The following is a 19823-nucleotide window of genomic DNA, read 5'->3' on the forward strand; positions in this document are numbered from 1 at the left end:
TGTGCTAGGCTCTCAAGCCTTCTCCAGCACACACACAGGTAAGGCCACACCAAGCTGCAGACAGACTGAAATCAGCTCCATGTGGGAAGATTTAGCTAGAAGAATGGCCAGCAGTCACATGCACACCTCCTTTGGAGTATAAACCCAAAATAGTATTGTCTTGCACTGTATAGCAAGAGCTGCACAGTGCAAGCTCGTAAAAATTGGCCCTCTCCCTCAATGTGGAAATAGATATGCACAGCTTTTTGAATCGCACAAACTGGATTTTGGAATAAACTAATAACTACAAAAGGTACATTTTAAAGTGATTATAAAGGACAGCAAACACAACAAAGCAGATTACTGAGCAAATAAAACAAAACATGCATACTAAACTTAATACACTCAAGAAACAGGTCACAAAATGTAATTTCTCACCCTAAATGTTGTTTTAGTCAAGCTGCAGAGTTTCTGTAGCTTAGAGTTCCAGTTATTTCTCTTTACAGACTGGACCCCTGTCTCAGCCTGGACTCAACCATGCCTTTCCCTTCAGGTGTTTTATGAGTCTTCCTTCCTGGGCAGGCAAAGGAGGAGAGTCCTGAATGCCTTCCTTCCCAGCCTTAAATAGAATGTACATAAGGCGGGAAGCCTTTGTTTCCAGCAGAAAAGTACCAGCAGTATCCAAAGTGGTATTTTGTACCAGGTGACCTTATCACCTGACCCCGCAGTATCAAAGCAACCAGGAAACAAGGTTTATTTGCAATGTCCACAGGAAGGAACTCCAGGGAAGATAGGAAATCCACATCTTCGAAGACTAATTGTCTTTTCCTAATGGCCCATTAAGGCTGGTTGCTTAATGTGTGGTGGGCATTTCCCAAGTACACACATGGTTGTAACTGTTATAGGGTGGATAAAAATGAATGATTTTTTAAAAAATAAATAAAAAAAATCAGTTTTTTTTATTTAAATCAGATTTCTGAGGAAAACACCTAACTAAAGATAGTATTAATTAAGATACATTGAAGTTCAAAGATATCTCATCATGGAATACAGATTATAAATTCTAATTCTATAGTATGAGACAATATATTCATGTTATGTTTAAGAAAAGTTTTGTAAATGAGTTCCAATAGTTCATGGACTCGGGACCCAGTCTTGTGAGGTTCCAGGGGCTTCTGTATCGATTATTTAGGTTAATCTTTCTATCTACCCAATGGGACTCAGTGCTCAGTCTAGAAGATACCATCAGAGATGCTTAGTTTGGCAGTTCTCAAACTGTGGATTTGTGTCTCCAGAGATAACATGCTTGTTAACAGCAAAATCGGTTGTTGTTGTTTTTTTTAAAGTTTGTTTTTTTAAAAAACAATTTTAACAAAAACAAACTTGAATGTTTAACTAAATTCTAAAATTCATATGCTTGTTTTGTTAAAATATGATATGTTTGCTGTTGAAAAAAATTCAGAATACATAACGTTGCTGTTCTAGTTAAATAAAACAATTTAAATGTCTGTCTGGTGATGTTCTCCTCCTAATAACAGCATGGCAAGAAAATCCTCCAAATATTAACGATTAACCTGTTGAACTGGAGATAGTTCACCTCCCAATGACTTCATAAATATCTGCTTCAATTAGCTTTGGTAAATGAAATTACCAAACAATCATTCATTTTCTGATATAGCTGTAAAACTAATCTGAAAAGTTTTCAAAATAAATCACTTTAAAAATGTATAGTGTCTACCTTCTAAAAATGAAACCCACATCTATCTCTGAGTTGTGAAGAATATGTATTAAGGTTATAACAACTAACAAGAATGCACTTTTATGTAGAAATCCACAATTAAATTGAGTCTTCCTGACTAATGATTTAAATCATGATTTAAATCAAATCCACCCTGAATTGTTACATAGACAATATTCCTAACTTCTGATACAGAAATGATACATGCATACAAATTGGATAAACACATTCCGTAAATCATAACCTTTCCAATGATACCCAACACAACCTATCTTACATAAAGCATATTTTAGTTATGTCATATTCATATTATAACAATATTTCTATAAAGAATACGGGGTGTAACATCACATATACTACTGCAGGAGGAAGTGGCAGAGCACTATGCAATAGGCCCAAGTTTAACTCTTAATAAAGCAACCACAATAATTGGCATTATTCATAGTCAATAGATAGACATTAAAATAAAGTGTTTTTCTGGTGGGTGGGACCACATGTAGCCAATTCTAGGGGAAGCAGACACTCCGCTGAGAACTCTGGATGCATTCAGATTTATTGGATATTTAAATAATGTGGTTTTGCCTCATTCCTCTAGATACTTCTGACAACAATATTTTTCTCTTTAGGCGGTTGTGAACCTCCCTATTCTAAGTCACTTGTGGCATGTTAGCAGCAGAGTCGTGCATATTTCCGTAGAAACAGTGGTAAGAGTGGCAAGTAATAGCATTGATGCAATATACTTAGACCTCTGTAAGGAATTTGACTTGATAACACATGATATTTTGATTAACATAGCACATTAAATGGATTAAAAATGGGCTAACGGACAGGTCTCAAAATGTAATTGTAAATATGGAATCGAGGGGTGTTTCTCTAGTCGGGTTCCACAGGATCAGCTCTTCTTGGCCTTACACTATTAAACATTTTTATCAATGACCTCAAAGAAAACAAAATCATCATTGATAAAGTTTGCAGATGACACAAAAAGTGGGGGAGCAGTAAATAATGAAGAGAGCAGGCCTTTGATACAGAACAACCTGGATCGGTTGGTAAACCGGGCACAGGCAAATAGTATGTGTTTTAATAATGCTAAAAGTAAATGTACATATCTAGGAACAAAGAATGCAGGTCATATTTACAGGATGGAGGACTCTATCCTGGAAAGCAATGACTCAAAAAGATTTGGGGCTGTGGTAGATTATCAGCTGAGTTTAAACTCCCATTGTGACACTGTGGCCAAAAGGGTTAATGTTATCCTTGGATGCATAAACAGGGAAATCTTGTGTAGGAGTAGAGAGGTACTATTCCTCTTTTAGGCACACTGGTGTGACTGCTGCTGGAATACTGTGCCCAATTCAGTGTCCACAATTCAAGAAGGATGTTGATAAATTGGTGAGGCTTCAGAGAAGAGCCACAAGAATAATTAAAGGATTGGAAAACATGCCTTATAGTGACAGACTCAAGGAGCTCAATTTATTTAGCTGAGCAACGAGAAGGTTAAGGGGTGGTTTGATTACAGTCTCTAAGTATTTACATGGGGAATAAATATTTAATAATGAGCTATTCAGTCTAGCAGAGAAAGGTATAACAAGATCCAATTGCTGCAAGCTGAAACTAGACAAATTCAGACTGGAAATAAGGTGTAAATTTTTAACAGAAAGAGTAATTAACCATTGGAACAATTTACCAAGGGTCATAGTGTACTCTCCATCACTGAATTTGTTAATCAAAACTGGATGTATTTATAGAAAATAGGCTATAGGAAAAAAATTGGGGGGGGGGAGGGGGACTATGGCCTGTGTTATGCATGAGGTCAGACTATATGAAAATAGTGGTCTCTTCTGGCCTTGGAACCTATCAATCTATAAATTTAGATACTTGCTCCCATGCTAGTTACATGATTCATGACCTAAAACTTTTCAGCAATTAGAAACCTTTGCAGATTCACATTGTCGGAGTTGGTGTCCTGCTTCATGATCCCAGAACCATTCAAAGCAGTTTCAGTGTAGGACTCAAACATACTGACTCACAGTTCCAACTACAGTTATAGAATTGCCTTTATGAGTGTCCTCACTGCTTCATCTACATTAGCTACAGACATTCCACAGAAGCGGGGCACTCTGAATCTCTAGAACAGGGGTCGGCAACCTTTCAGAAGTGCTGTGCCGAGTCTTCATTTATTCACTCTGATTTAAGGTTTTGCGTGCCAGTAATGTATTTTAAAGTTTTTAAAAGTTCTCTTTCTATAAGTCTATAATATATAACTAAACTATTGTTGCATGTAAAGTAAATAAGGTTTTTAAAAAGGTGTTTAAAAAAGGTTTAAGGTATTTAAGAAGCTTCATTTAAAATTAAAGTAAAATGCAGAGCCCCCCAGACAGGTGGCCAGGACCCGGGCAGTGAGAGTACCACTGAAAATCAGCTTGCGTGCCGCCTTCGGCATGCATGCCATAGGTTGCCTCCCTGCTCTAGAAGCAGTGTAATCAGGGAACGCAAATTCTGTTAAGCAAGCTTTTTTACTCCCTCAAAAATGTTTTCATCCTGCCAAAATGAGTGGATGACGCGGCTCCAGAGTACAAAGAGTAGCACCGAGTAAATATATGAATTGAATTCTAAGTGACAGCCTTACAAATCTTGGCTACGGATACATTGGAAAGAAGCCATGGGAATGTTTACACGTTTGATTGAATGGGTTCTAAATAACCTCTGTGCACTAGAGGTCCTATTGTCTCTGAGGCAGCTTAGGTACAGTTTTATCCAGTTGAATAACCCTTGAACTGATCTTGTATTCCCTATTGGTTTTTATGAGGTACTGATGCCAAAGCTCCTTGAGGAAATGCCTAACATAATGATTAAAAACAGTGATGTTTCCTGAATAAGTAAGTGAATGGCTAAATTAGGCACAAAATGGGTCTGAAATGAAGAAACTGACAATTCTGAATTCTTTCCCTCTAGTAAGTAATCAAGTGCTGAGCAAATTGTGGGTTACCTCTTATACATCAAAGTTCAGAAATATTTCCTATTTATATGCATAGAATTACCTTGTAATACTGGGCCAGTTAAGGTTAAACAATCAACAAGTTCAGTGACCTGTAAGCAACCCTTGAGGACATCTCAAAAGGATATTGCAATGGTAAACAGAGTCTTTCCTTGTAGATAGTTATCAAAGCCATGTTAAGTAGACTAGAATCTAACTCATTTGCCTGTAGTGTTAGAGAATCAAAGAGTAAGTGCCAAATGTATCTGTGTTTACCTGCATCCTATTAGAAATCTAACCATGTGATCTAATTAGCTTGTAGATGCTAAATCCTGTTCCTGTCTTATGCTTCTTTACTGTATTCTATTGACTTGGAGATTAAACGGGGATATTATCATTTAGATGGGACTTCTGGTGTAATAGTATTATTGTCCTAATTTCTCCTCAAAGCTTGTAATTCCACATAGTAAGCCACCTGTGAACTATCTTAATAGTTTGAATGGCTATTGCTAAAAGTATTGTCTGAGAAAGGACCCACTAAATAGAGATCACAAACCATCAGCTCGCTTTCATCAAAGCCCACATGGTGGAGTTGCCTGTCAGTGCCCAACCTACTTCAACTATAAAGGAAGCCTCGGGCCTGATCCTGGCATCTCAGGTCTACTTAAACTTTAACAGGGGAGCTCTAAGCCATAGGACAGAGATCTACAGGTAGTTGCCTGGATTATTCTGGAACTTTCATTGAAAAACATCTAACAGACTCTACCCCTGAACTGCCTATTGGACTGTAACCCACTGAACTGATTCCAGAGAGACTTTTACAAGCTAGCAGATAACATCACTGCTATGATCCTGATCTATAAATACTGAAAGTAATTTGTATGTATATTGATCTTTTAACCATTCATAACTCTCTTCTTTCTTTTTCCTTTTATTAATACATCTTAGATTTAGTTATTAAAATTGGCTGTAAGCATGTATTTGGGTAAGATCTGAAATATTCATTGCCCTGGGGAGTAATATGTCTGATTCTTTATAATTGGAAGAAAAAACGATTACCTACCTTTCGTAACTGTTGTTCTTTGAGATGTGTTGCTCATGTCCATTCCACTGTAGGTGTGCGCGCGCGCCCATGGGTGCGGCTGGAGATTTTTGCTTTAGCAGTACCCGTAGGGCTGGCTGTAGCGCCCTCTAGCATGCCACGCCCACGCCGCGGTATATCAGGCATTGCCAGCCCACGCCCTCTCAGTTCCTTTTTGCCAACAACTCCGACAGAAGGGCGGGTAATGGAATGGACATGAGCAACCAGGGTGGATAAAAATCAATGATTTTTAAAAAATAAAAAAATATATCCAATATTTTTAATTTAAATCGGATTTTTTGATAAAATGCTTTTTGAGGAAAAAACTATCAAAAGATAGTTTTAATTAAGATACATTACAGCTCAAAGATATCTCATCATGGAACAGGGATTATAAATTCTAATTCTATAGTCTGAGACAATATATTCATGTAATGTTTAAGAAAAGTTTTGTAAATTAGTTCCAACAGTTCATGGACTAAGGACCCAATTTTATAGGGTTTCAGGGGTTTCTGTATAGATTATTTAGGTTAATCTTTCTATCTACCCAATGGGACTCAGTGCTCAGTCTAGAAGATACCATCAAAGATGCTTAGTTTTGCAGTTCTCAAACTTTGGGTTTGTGTCTCCAGAGATAACATGCTTGTTAACAGCAAAAATGTTTTTAAATAAATAATATATAGAGGTGAGAAATAACAGACTTCAACCCTATTGTCCCTCTGCAAATTTGTGTACATAGAGTCAATCCCTTATCTCTCTCTAAAAGTGCAAAGTTCAGAGAGTTCAATTAATAGAAGTTTGTTGGGGGCGAAATAGATCTGGACAAGGAGAAGTAGTCTGGGGATAAATGTGAGAAGGGAGGGACAGGCCGTAGAAACAAAAGGGAAACTGTTTGAGCAACATATTCCAGTAGTCCTGAGGTCTTTCTGAGTGTAGTCTTCATTGATTTGAGATCTACCATACCATTCTCTCACTAGAAGGGAAAACCTATAATGGTAGCAGACCGTAAAAGAGACCCAGTTTTATTAATTTTCTCATAGCTTTCTGTTAGCTTATTTTGGATAAAAGTTAAATCAAACATAAATTACTAACCACTCATGAAATAGCAACTTCTGAGCTTCTGCTCAATAAAGTCTATTTGCTGGTGGTCAGAAGAAATCAGAGTTAGTGAAAGGATGGTCTAGACAGTATTTGGTCCTGCCATGCGGGCAGGGGACTGGACTCGATGACCTCTCGAGGTCCCTTCCAGTCCTAGAATCTATGAATCTATAAGGCAGGATGGGGCACCCACTCCAAACTGGGGCCCAGGAGCGGTCCTTTTTTTCCTGCTAGTATTTGCCTTGTTCACAGCTGCACCACACTGGTGACTCATAGTACTTAAGTAATAAGCTCAGGTCTCCCTCCTCCTTTGTTATTTGTAACTAAAAACCCCATAGTTTATAGCAGAAACTTCTGTTACTAGTCCCTAAGTGCACAAACTTATACTTTGTACTATAAAATTTCATCCTATTTCTATTACTCCAGTCCTCTAGGTCATCCAGTTCTTCCTGTACAATATTCTGATCCTCCTCTCTATTGACAAGACTTCCCCAGTTTGTGCCATCACCAAATTTCAGTAGCACATGCCTGTTTTTTGTGCCAACATCATAAAATTATTTTAAAAGATTAGTTCCAAGACCGATCCTTGAGGAACTCCACCAGTAACCTCCCAGCAGTCTGACAGATCTCCTTTCAGTACAACCAGTTGTTCTCTCCCCTTTAGCCAGTTCCCTACCCATTTTACAATTCTTGTATTAATCCCCATCTTCACTACTAATTTCCCAGATTATATGGTATCAAATGCTCTGCTGAAATACAGTTAGGGAAATGCAGTAGATCTAATCTCATCAAACAAACACATCAAGTTAGTCTGGCATGATCTACTTCTGGTAAACCCATGTTGAATTTCATACAATTTTCCATGTAACTCCATGTATTTAATTATTATTTCCTTTAAGAAGCCCTCCAGTAGATTTCCACAAGCTTAAACCATATACAAAGCTTTACAAGTTAATAAAAAATAAATCCTATAAAAAAAGAGATATCAGGTTACTTTGACAGGATAACAATTTGGTTAATAAAGGTAACAGTGTTCAGGTAATATACTTAAACTTCTGTAAGGCATTAGACTGGGTACCACACAACTTTTTGAATAAAAAACTTGAACAATACAAAATCAACAGGGCACACATTAAATGGATTAAAAACTAAAACTGATAGGTCTCAAAATGTAACTGTAAAGAGGGAATCATCATTGAGCAGGTGTGTTTCTCGAGGAGATAAATGAATTTATGTTTGTGAAACACTCAAATACTACAGTGACAAGTCACAGAAAAGCTATGAGAAAATTAATAATTCTGTATTTAAAGCAAATTTTGAACATCATGCAGTAAATAACATATGGGGCCACACATTGATTAGGATTAAATACTCAATAAACTGCTCACTCAGTGAGCCCCATCCACCCTGTGCACTAAATGAGGCAGAGGTTCTGTGGAAAAATAATATGTCTTCATATAATTAAAAATCTGTATCAAAATGCATATACACAAGGGAGACCATATTAAAGTGGCATATGCAACCTTAATATTGGCATTTTCTAGCTTCTGACTGCTTTTGTTGACTCTGCAACTTAATGGTCTTTCAATGTATTTTCTGTATGTAATTCTATATAGGTTCTTCTCCTGTCTTCATCACCGTGGTATCTAAGCACCTTTCAGTAGTACATTAAGTGATGTAGTTAATATCTGTCACCTGTAGTTCATTCTCCCTTTCATACTCTCCCTCGGAGAAGAATTGTGTGTGCAATGTAGTTTTGTAGGCTATTTTCTGTTATATGTACACACTGCTCTATGTTCATACTGAAGAAGGCAAGGTCAAAGAAGTCCACTTTGCACATGGAACAGCGGAGGGTCTATGGCTAGAATTTGCTTTACATGCTGGTTTCCGAGTTAAAGCATGGAATTTTCAGAAGTACTCCATGTGTAAGCAGTATACGGCCAACACTGAGCACTTTTGAAAATCCCACCGCTAATTTGTTATTAAAAGTTGTGAAAGAGGGTCTGGGGACCTATCCAGAATTCATGACAAAAGGAAAAAACCTGCCTCTCAGAGGTTTAACAAAAGGCTTGACCAAAAATAGATACCAACAGACAACATGGTCTCTGAAAGGTAGGTTTTGAAGTATTTTGTTAGGCCTCTGAAAGGGAAGCTAATCATCACTAATGAGTCACTCTTCAGCAGGATAAGGCATGTTCATGTACATATATGTTCCCCCATTTTGTGTGCGCACACGTGTGTATAGTTGTATCTGATAAAAATTGGTTTAGAAAGCAGGGATCACTTCCTTGGGTTAGGTGGTGTGGGGAAGAGAGGCTGAGGGAGGAAGGGAGACCTTTATTTCTGGACAACAAGTGATGCTGACAGGCTCATCAGAGGAGTCAGAGACTTCATTGCTTTCACAGGAGGTAAGCTATTCACTTGCTTTTTTTCTCTGCAACTAAGAAAAAAAGCTGTATCTAATTTAGTGTATGAGAAGTATAAATCTAAATATGTTAGGCAAGCCATTTTTTAAAAACTCCATTTTCTCTCTGTTTATAATAAATATTGGTTTTGTTAGAGTGCTGTTGTCTTGATAATTCCATCCAGATTTCCCTGGAGAAAAGAAAAACCCGTAACCTCTAAGGGGAGGTGCTGAATGGTAGGATTTCTGGAATCTACATACCCAACTCAGTTATGGGCACAGATGGAGGCATCCTATCCCAATGAATGGTGTTGTCGTTAGCCTGCAGTGAGCCAACACAAGGACACAGCACAAAGGCCATCTCTTTTATTCCAGTGTTCACTTGAGTGGGGAACAAATATTGAGAGAGAGAGAGAGAGAGAGAGAGAGAGAGAGAGATCTATATCTATCTCACAATATATATACACACGCACACATATATTAAAGCTGTCAAGCGATTAAAAAAATTCGTCGCGATTAATCGCACAATTAAAAAATTAGTCACGATTAATCGCACTGTTAAACAATCATAGAATACCATTTATTTAAATAGTTTTGGATTTTTTTACATTTTCAAATATATTGATTTCAATTATAACAGACTACAAAGTATACAGTGCTCACTTTATATTTAGTTTTGATTACAAATATTTGCACTGTAAAAAACAAAAGAAATAGTATTTTTCAATTCACCTAATACAAGTACTGTAGTGCAATCTCTTTATCATGAAAGTTGAACTTACAAATGGAGACATATGTACAAAAAAATAACTTCATTAAAAAATAAAGCAGTGTAAAACTTTAGAGCCTACAAGTCCACTCAGTCCTATTTCTTGTTCATCCAATCGCTCAGACAAACAAGTTTGTTTACATTTGCAGGAGTTAATGCTGCCCGCTTCTTGTTCACATCACCTGAAAGTGAGAACTTGTTTTCTCATGGCACTGTTGTAGTCGGCATCGCAAGTTATTTACATGCCAGATGCGCTAAAGATTCATATGTTCCTTCATGCTTCAACCACCATTCCAGAGGACATGCGTCCATGCTGATGACGGGTTCAGCTCAATAACAATCCAAAGCAGTGTGGACTGATGCATGTGCATTTTCATCATCTGGGTCAGATGCCACCAGCAGGAGGTTGATTTTCTTTTTTGGAGGGTTCGGATTCTGTAGTTTCCACGTCGGAGTGTTGCTCTTTTACAGCTTCTGGAAGCATGCTCCACATCTCATCCCTCTCAGATTTTGGAAGGCACTTCAGATTCTTAAACCTTGGGTTGAGTGCTGTAGCTATCTTTAGAAATCTCACATTAGTACCTTCTTTGCGTTTTGTCAAATCTGCAGCAAAAGCACTCTTAATATGAACATATGCTTAGTCATCATCCGAGACTACCATAACATGAAATATATGGCAGAATATGGGTAAAATAGAGCCGGAGACAAACAATTCTCCTACAAGCAGTTCAGTCACTAATTTAATTAGTGCATTATTTCTTTAACAAGTGTCATCAGCATGGAAGCACATCCTCTGGAATGGTGGCTGATGCATGAAGAGGCATACAAATGTTTAGCGTATCTGGCATGTAAATACCTTCCAATGACAGCTACAAAAGTCCCATGCAAACACCTGTTCTCACTTTCTGGTGACATTGTAAATAAGAAGTGGGCAGCATTATCTCCCATAAATGTAAACAAAATTATTTGTCTTAGCGATTGGCAGAATGAGAAGTAAGACTGAGTGGACTTGTAGGCTCTGAAGTTTTGCATTGTTTTGTTTTTGAGTGCAATTTTGTAACAAAAAAGTCTACATTTGCAAGTTGCACTTTCATGATAAAGAGACTGCACTACGGTACTTGTGTGAGGTGAATTGAAAAATATGGTTTCTTTTGTTTATCATTTTTACAGTGCAAATATTTGTAATAAAAATAATAATATAAAGTGAGCAGTGTACACTTTGTATTCTCTGTTGTAACTGACATCAATATATTTGAAAACATAGAAGAACATCCAAAAATATTTAATACATTTCAATTGTTATTCTATTGTTTACCAATGCGATTAAAACTGCGATTAATCACAATTAATTTTTTGAGTTAATCGCATAAGTTAACTATAATTAATCAACAGCCCTAATATAGATAGATAGATAGATAGATTTAGGAGGTGGAAGGAATCTGATTTTTAAATGAGCAGCATGTTATTCTAAATATAGTACATGTACTCAGAAATACTGTATTGGATGCATATTAAAATCTGATGTATACATATAAGTAATTTATTCTCTGAACATATTAAGGAGGAATCAAGCTGATCACTAGAGTTCTTCAGCCTATGTCTAAGGATTTCTAAATAAGAAATAAGAAAACAATTAAAATCAGTTACAAGAAGATTATTTTGGTTATAATTTGCCTTTACTTCCCTTCCTACTTCAATTGATTTATTTTTCATTCATTTTTTGGATCATTAAAAACTGCTTTTTATAAATTCATGTATTCATAGATTTAAGGCCAGAAGGGACCAGTCCAACCTACCACATAACTTACGACATACATTTTCATCAAGTTATTACTGCATCAAGCTCAATAAGTTGTGATTGAACTAGAGTATATCAATCAACTGTAAAAGTTGTTTTGACTATTTAAACATTTTATGAAATTGTAACTCACGAGACTCTTAAATCAGACTTGCCAAATTTCCATGATGACATCCAGACTAAAGCCTATTTAATATGTATGTTATTTAAGTAACTAATAAATTTGGAGATGTGTGGTGCGTATGTACAGAAAGGCAGTGTGTGCTGCATTTAGAGTAGAGGACTGGGAGTCAAGGGTGCTGGGCTCCATTTCCAGCTCTGCCAATGACTCACTGTGCAGCCTAGAGCAAGTCACTTCTCCTCTATACCTCAGTTTACTCATCAACAAAATTGATATAATACTATTTACCTCAGAAGAATTTTGTGAGAACAAATGCTTATAAGTAACTGGATTAAAATACAATATGCAAACCGTGATCAGATAAGGACAAGAACGCATATAAGTAAAAACACCAGCAGCTGCTGGTGCCTTGTCTACACAAAATCTCCTGTTATTGCTACCACTGATGTAGATGCACCAGTGGTAATTTAGGGAGAAATTCTAGGGTAGATCAGGCTTTGTTGCACTAAGGGTGGAAATCCCCAGCAGAAAATAAAATTGTTCAAGCAGTGAACAGGCTCAGGGAAAAAAAGCATTGATTCAATATTTTGTTTTTAAAAGCCTGAAGAATTACAGGGATTTTAATAAGTGGAAAAGTTAAACCACATTTCATGACAGCCGAAATTGTCCCCTCAATTTCAGCTCCATGTCTGCCATTATTTAACATTAAAACCTAATGTTAGGGAAACTGATATTTACTAAGTAGAAAAGATCGAAAAAATATGACTGAAGCTACGATTTTGTCATACACAATTTAGTCCATTTCATAGCACAGGTGCTGGGAAAAAAATCCACAGTCATGGAAAGTTCATAGCAGAGGGTTGTGGGAAAAGGCATGTTGAAGAGCAGCCCAGCCCAGCGAGGAGGGAAGGCTCCCAGAGGGGTGTTGGAGAGCAAGCCAACCCCGGAGAAGAGGGGAGACTAGAGAGCAAGTCCACCCCACCAAGGAGGGGAGGCCTCAGGGGACTGGAAGGACAGAAGAGCAAACCCACTCCACTCTCACCTCACAATGGCAGCTCCTGTCCCATGGGCTGGACCTGTCTCCCTGCTCCAAGCATTGTAACTCTGCGCATTAGGTTGCCACTCCACTCAGGTTTGGCACATCCGCCCCATCTTCATCTACAGATGAGAAGACATGCCAAACCTGAGTGGCGCTGTCACCACATGGGCCAGGTTGCAGTGCCCAGAGCAGGGAACTGGGGCCACAGGAGTGACCACTGTGGGGGGGTCACAAACTTTATTAAAATTCACAATTACTGTGAACACCATCACCTCATCACCAAAATAGTAGCCAGAGTTATGATTGTGACAGAAGAAAATTTAGCTTCTACCCATATGTGATACCACAAGTAGATTTTTCCAAAATGTCAAACAGATAAAGAACAAACAAACCAAAAATTAAGGCCACTTGTCCTAATTTACTGTACTTTTTACTGTATGAATAAAAAATTGCACATAGTTATTTCAAATAATAACCTACATACTTTCAGTAGGGTGCAAACTGTCTGTTGAGCAGACAACAGTTCATTTGCCCTCTTATGATTATTTCTTTTATTATTAATCACCAGAGAGAATACCTTGAATTAGTATAGAAAATACGTGTGTGTGTGTGTGTGTGTTTGTGTTTATAAAAATCTGATCCTTGGTCTTCTCACAATTGTACTGCTGAACAATAATTTACCAGTGTACACAATCGGCATTCTTATCAATTAATACACTTTCTACTACCTTGAAATCACAGTGCTATCTAATAAAATATTCCAGATTCCTTCCTATATTAAGAGTAAAAATACAGCTTCTCCCTCTTCCCCTCCCCTCAGTTTCCCTGTATCAACTTGGACAATTTCATTCTAGCTATCTATAGTCAATGACAGTGTTTCAATAACTGGTACACTGTTAATTTATGCAGTATCCAAGTTCTTCCTTCATTAAGAAGTAAAAATGTTCACTTCATGCCTAGATTTGAAGAAAAATCTTGAACAAAATAAATTAGCATGGATTTTTTGGGCAAAGATTTTTCAATAATAAAATTATACCTCCATTTTTAATGTCAGCCTCTCCACCCCACCCCACTAATAAACACACATACACAAAATATCAATCAGTTATAAAAAAAACATAGTGCTGCTCTTTTGTCAACCTCCAATTAATATCAACAAAATAGGCTTTTTTTTGGGGGGGGGAATGCTAGATACACACTATTTTTCAACAGAGAAGATTTAGATTAGAGTGAAAGGTCTGCAAGCAAAGATATTAAATATCCACTTCAAAATAGATTTAAGACATTATAATTTTCAAACTCAACCTAAGAACCTTATTTTTCCAGGCTATTTGTGATGCTTTTGTGATATTTCACCTGCACATAAACAAAAACAGATTCCCACAAGCTCTGCATTACAAGCTGCTAAAATTCAAATCAATTGAGAATCATGGAATGGTCTATACAAACTTACCAGCTCCACAGATCCATAATGCTTTCTACTGAACTCTCCACGTCTACAGCCCAAGTCTTCGGAGACAGAGCTGGAACAGAAATGCTTCATCAGTAGACATAGTTAACTGGCCCTAAAGCTCCTGCAATACTCAGCTACCATTGACAAAAATCATTCCTGCTGAACAAGGTTTGCGGTGCATAAGCTCATCACTGCAGGGAACCCTCCTTACAACATGCACAACCTCTAGCAGCCATTGCAGTCTAGCTTTCATATTACCCTGAAAGAGAATGAAATGCCTGAGCTTGTTCGGAAGAAAAAAAACATTATTAAATTAAATATTTAGTCATTATGTGATCAACTGAGAGCTCCAGGGTGGATGGTGATTATAAATTGCATTTGAGATCTCTGCCTAACCTAAGGGAAAAGAAACCCTGCAGTAAACTTAACGCATAGAACAGGACAGCCTACATGAGCTATATTTGCTGACACGTGGTATGCTGTAATTAACTTTCTTATAGGAGAATCTCTTTATTTGTCCTAAATACTCATAGAAAAGAAAAATACAATGATTTTACTTCTGAAGTTTTTAAAAAAACAATAATTAGTTTATAGTTTCCTCCTCCTCTAGGCTTTAGTGACAAAAATAAAATTCTCATTCAGAATAACTGGAAGTCTAGCCCCAAGTTAAATGTGTGTGGGTGCATACATGTGCATTCAAACAGTTATTTCGTATGTGTATAATGTATATCAATTTATGGGTTTGGTATACCTAGAACAAGTGGCAAATACATTTTTCTCTCTCAATACCTATAGTACACTTTGGTCCCACATATATAGTGGTGATATCCATGTTAGAAATACCATCTAAAAAAGGCAAGGCTGTAATTTAGTATAAAACTTTGACTGCCTGACCTGCACTCTGTCTACTAGTCAATCTCCCCAGCACTTTTTCTGACAACCCAAACCTACCACTAGCTTCCAACAGTCACTACTATTATATAGATTTTTTCAACTTGCTACAAAAATATTTTCCTCAAAAAATTGCTTTCATGTAACATGGGCAACAGTCAGTCACATACCAAGAACAGATATCCTTTTAGATATCTTTGGAAATATCAATGGTAGAAACTGCCGCTTTAACTGTATGGAAGGAGAGTTTCTTAGCTTTCAGTAAGACTCGGAGCACTTGCTTCAGCCCTACAGAAACCAAAGGTACCAAGATTTAAAATTACAATTTTTAATATAGAAAAGCTATTTTTGGTTGTATTTACAGGTATTTAAAATGCCTTAGTTATTATTTTCTTTTCTTTTGACTTCTGTGTGGTTGGACTCAAGGCAGCATAAATTTAGGTGGAAAAATACAAATGAAACAGCTCTAAGAAAAATTTTTAAACTTGCCAAAATAATTCTAAAATACTTTCTCTCAAACCTAAGGATTATACAGAAAATACAATGAAGCATTACTGGTACTCATTTGAGATGACCCGCATTACACAATTATAAGCTGCTGATGGATAGAGTTGCCATCCCAAAGTCATGCCAACACAACCTTCACATTACACCACTCCATCATGTAATCTATATCTATTCATCCACCACCTACTTATATAAATCACACACACACACACCCCAGACAGAAAAAGAAAACGCTAAATTCTTTAGTTAAGTATGGAAAACTGGATAAGAGAACTGAGTTCTATGGACATAATTCAGATCTTGGATAGGATTTTCAAAAACACCTACATCATGTTTGAAAGTGAGATTTACACACTTTTAAAATGTTTACCACTTACCACACAAATGAATATAAACAGATTATCCCACATGCAATGATTATACTGTATTATATTACATATAACTAAGGCTTTAAAATAAATTACAGTAGATTCCACTTTATAGCAATACTGATAATAGCAACTTCCAATTACTGGCAATACACTGTCAGGAACCAATCCCATCCCATTATGAATGTTAATAGGACTCAGTTACTGGCAACAGGCATGCCGCTTATTAGCAACTTTTTTAGAGTAGAGTTCCTATCTGTAATCAATTTCCTGGCTCTAAGAACACAGCTCAACACTTCTGCTGCGTACCATAGCCTCCAAATGCTTGGACCTATCTTTCACCAATAAAGTTTGGGTTCTGGAGCCCCTATGTGAGCCCAGTGCTAAGCAAGCGCATGTAGCCAAAAAATTTGGTATCTCAAAGTCAAGTGTTTGACCGATTCTGAAGAACAGCCCTAACATTTTACAGGAGCATAGAAGCAGCACAAACCAAGGCTGCAAGCATCAACACAATGGAAAGGAGGCAGATGTCCGTGAAACCCTGTAACTCTGGTTTCAGCATAAGCTTGGCCAAGGTGCTCAACTCTCCAAACCAAAGCAGAAATAAAGCTAGTCAGCTGGCAGCAGAGCAGGGGAAGGAGTTCAACCCTTCAGATGGCTGGCTCATTCAATGGAAAGCCCACCACACTGTCGTTCAACAAAAAGAGCATAGCAAGAAAGAAGACACTGATCTTCTGGTGACTACTGAATGGAGGATGGACACCTTACCCAGCATTCTAAAGAAGTTCCAGCCGCATGACATCTTGAGTGCTGATGAACCTGGTCTCTTCTACTGGGCTTTCCCGACAGAGGCTGTAGCATGATGAAAGAAGGGTTTGCAAGAGGGGGAAGAAAAAAAATAAAGCTATGGACCACATTTCATTGGTGTGTTGTGCAAACAGGGATGGAATGGAGAAATCCTATCTTATAGTGGTTGAAAAGAGCAAGTGGCCTCATTGTTCCCAAGGACCACTCAAAGCTGCCATGATCTACCAAAGCTCTGCAAATGCCTGGATGCAAATTTGTTGTTTGAAGAATGGCTAAATTGCCCGGCTCATTCACTTAACGTAGAGCTATCACACATCGTGTTAAAATTCTTCCCTCCAAACCCAACCTTAGTCATGCACCCAATGCACATGAGTATCATTAAAAACTTCAACGGTCTCTACTGTGATCATCTTACTGCACGCATCATCACATCTCTTGATGCTGACCCACACTTACAAGCATTGGATGTTGACAAAGAACAATTCTGATTGATGTATTTCATCTTGTTAAGAAGTCATGGGCCATTGTTCTCCCCAAGACTGTTGCAAACCCTCCCTTGCTAAAGCAGTTTTCAACAGCAACAGAAAGTGCTGGCTTGGTGGACATAATGTGATGGCCAATGCATCAGTTCCGGAAACTTTAAAAGCACATGAATTTGAGGCCATTGTTGAATATGACAGTCATTTGCAGACAGAAGGTGAGCTCATTGGTGCAGAATTTCTAGAGACAGTAGTGGCTGTGAAGCACCAACAGGCTGCTGAGCCACAAGACAATAGTCCATTGGATGATGAACCTGAAGAGCCTTCGCTTATAGAACAGCTACGTGCAGTGGACATTTTCCACAAGATATGATAGAATCATGGCTTTGAGAATGGCTATGAGGCTGCATGCAAGACTGAAGGATTTACAAGTGGAGGTGGCCAACCATAAAAAGCAGACAGACAAATTTTGTTCTTGAAAACTTTTATTTTACATTTTAAACAAAAAATGCTTTACTCTGTGTGACACATGAGGAGCACTAACTGTAAGTATGTACTGTTCATCTTACCAAGACATTATACTATAAATGTTTTGTGTGTGTTCTTTGGTGCTTTTGAAAAAACTTTGTTATAAAATTGTCTGGCACTACAGTCTTTGTGACTCATAGCAAGATGAGATTTCTAAAGTTTGCTCAAAGCTTCATGGTACGCTTTATAATGTATCCATTTCTGTGTGTCACGTTTGGTTTTCTTCTTGAGAACATTGTATCAAACTAAAAGTTAATGAAAAATTTCACTTTGCAATGTATCCTTGTTCCACACTAGCATTTCTATGTATCCCTATGAAAACAGAGCCTTCCACTTATTGGCAACTTCCAAATAATAGCAACTTTTTTCTGAAAACTGAGAGGTTTCTAATATGCAGAATCTACTGTATTTTATTTGGCAATTCAAACAATAAAACATGAAATGTTGGCCTCAGGTGTTTTGTCACCATTTCCTAAAACAGAGCAATGGTTTTTTTTCACAAATTTAAGATTTTAGCTTTTGATTGGCTATAAAATGCACTTGGATTTGATTGCAGATCATTTCCTGGAGATCTCAGTGAAATAACTTCAAGGTAGTAACATCCCACATATCTGTCTGAAGTACTTATGTGTGACATAGAGAAGTACTATTATCCCCATTTTACCTGAGGTACCTATCAGTTTGCCCAAGATCATAGGAACTATGTGGTAGGGCAGGGAATTGAACCCAGGTCTTCCAAGTCCTAAGCTAGCACCCTTACCTCTGCCATTTGACCTAATGTGTACTATTTGCATTGCAGTAGTACTGCTGTATGGCTATTGATCTCAAAGGCCTAAGGAGTTAAACGTGTTATAAACTCTTTCACTGTCCAACACTGAACAGAGATAGATAGGTTTGGGGTTAGTTTTAAATAGTTTGGGGTTTACTCTGTTACTTGGCAAAACACCCAAAATCATTCATTCAAATTAAAAATATACTGATTAAACAAAACAAAACAAAAAACAAAACAAAAAAGAAGGAACAAGAAATTAAAACAAGCATTTATATTGAAACTGAGTGATTATGCAAAAGAAATTTCAGACCTTACCAAAGTCTCTCTCCTTTTGGAGTCAAAGTATCAGACTCTCCCATTTTCAGAACAACTTTTCTCTGATGAAAAAAGGAAAAAGTTAATTTTACTTTCAGTCCTAATGTGAAGGAGATTCACTTGTCCTGTTCTTAAGAAACAGACTCAAGGTGGAGGAGAAACAGGATAGAAAAGGAAACACTGGACCACTGGTTAGTTACAAGTGGATGCTTTGGCTGGCAAGTCAACCACGACACCTGCTCTTTAAAACTTGATGGCCCTGACCAGATCATAACTAATCATCTGGCTGGATCCTTAGACAAGGCAGTAATGATGAATGCAGTATAGCTGACTTCAGGATTTGATGAAAAGCCAAGAGAGTAAGATAGGACAGGAGGAAAGAAACAGAGGGGGAAGAAAACAACACAGCAAGGGAAGGGAATACAATATAGGATCTTACAAGCTTTTTGTAGTGCTGGTAATTAGCTATCTCCACTGGAGGTTTGAGGACTGGATGCCATGATAATCTGATGATTTTCAGCACTTACAGATGAAAACAAAATTCCTTAAACAAGAGCAAGGCCAACCAGCATTCGTCTCAGGAGGAAAGTCTTTCAGATGAGCCAAGATTAGTTGCAAAGCTGGCAGAGGAGCTGAGGGAAGATTGTTTCCCCTTCAAAATCTCTCTTTAAGAGCCACAAAAAGTAGTAAAAGTGGGTG

At 37.5% G+C, this 19823-nt stretch overlaps 1 protein-coding gene across 17 annotated transcripts in view; it reads right to left on the reverse strand.

Annotated features, from left to right (window-relative positions):
- GARNL3 (GTPase activating Rap/RanGAP domain like 3) overlaps positions 1–19823 on the reverse strand; it is a 207732-nt gene that overhangs the window by 151680 nt on the left and 36229 nt on the right. For 11 of the 17 annotated variants that reach the window (XR_006175434.2, XR_010593743.1, XM_042854464.2 and 8 more), the window contains 2 exons: positions 19125–19186; positions 14458–14527 (listed from right to left, as the gene is read on the reverse strand). Coding sequence is in view for 13 of the 17 variants with exons in the window: in XM_042854464.2 (XP_042710398.1) it covers positions 14458–14527; positions 19125–19186 (132 nt within the window). In the remaining 4 variants the exon portion in view is untranslated. Of the gene's footprint in view, positions 1–14457; positions 14528–16991; positions 17076–19124; positions 19187–19823 lie in introns of all 17 variants that reach the window. The other 6 variants (XM_042854461.2, XM_042854463.2, XM_065572718.1 and 3 more) reach the window with 2 other exon arrangements.

This window comes from Chrysemys picta, chromosome 18, assembly GCF_011386835.1.
Source record: "Chrysemys picta bellii isolate R12L10 chromosome 18, ASM1138683v2, whole genome shotgun sequence".
NCBI classification, from domain to species: domain Eukaryota; kingdom Metazoa; phylum Chordata; order Testudines; family Emydidae; genus Chrysemys; species Chrysemys picta.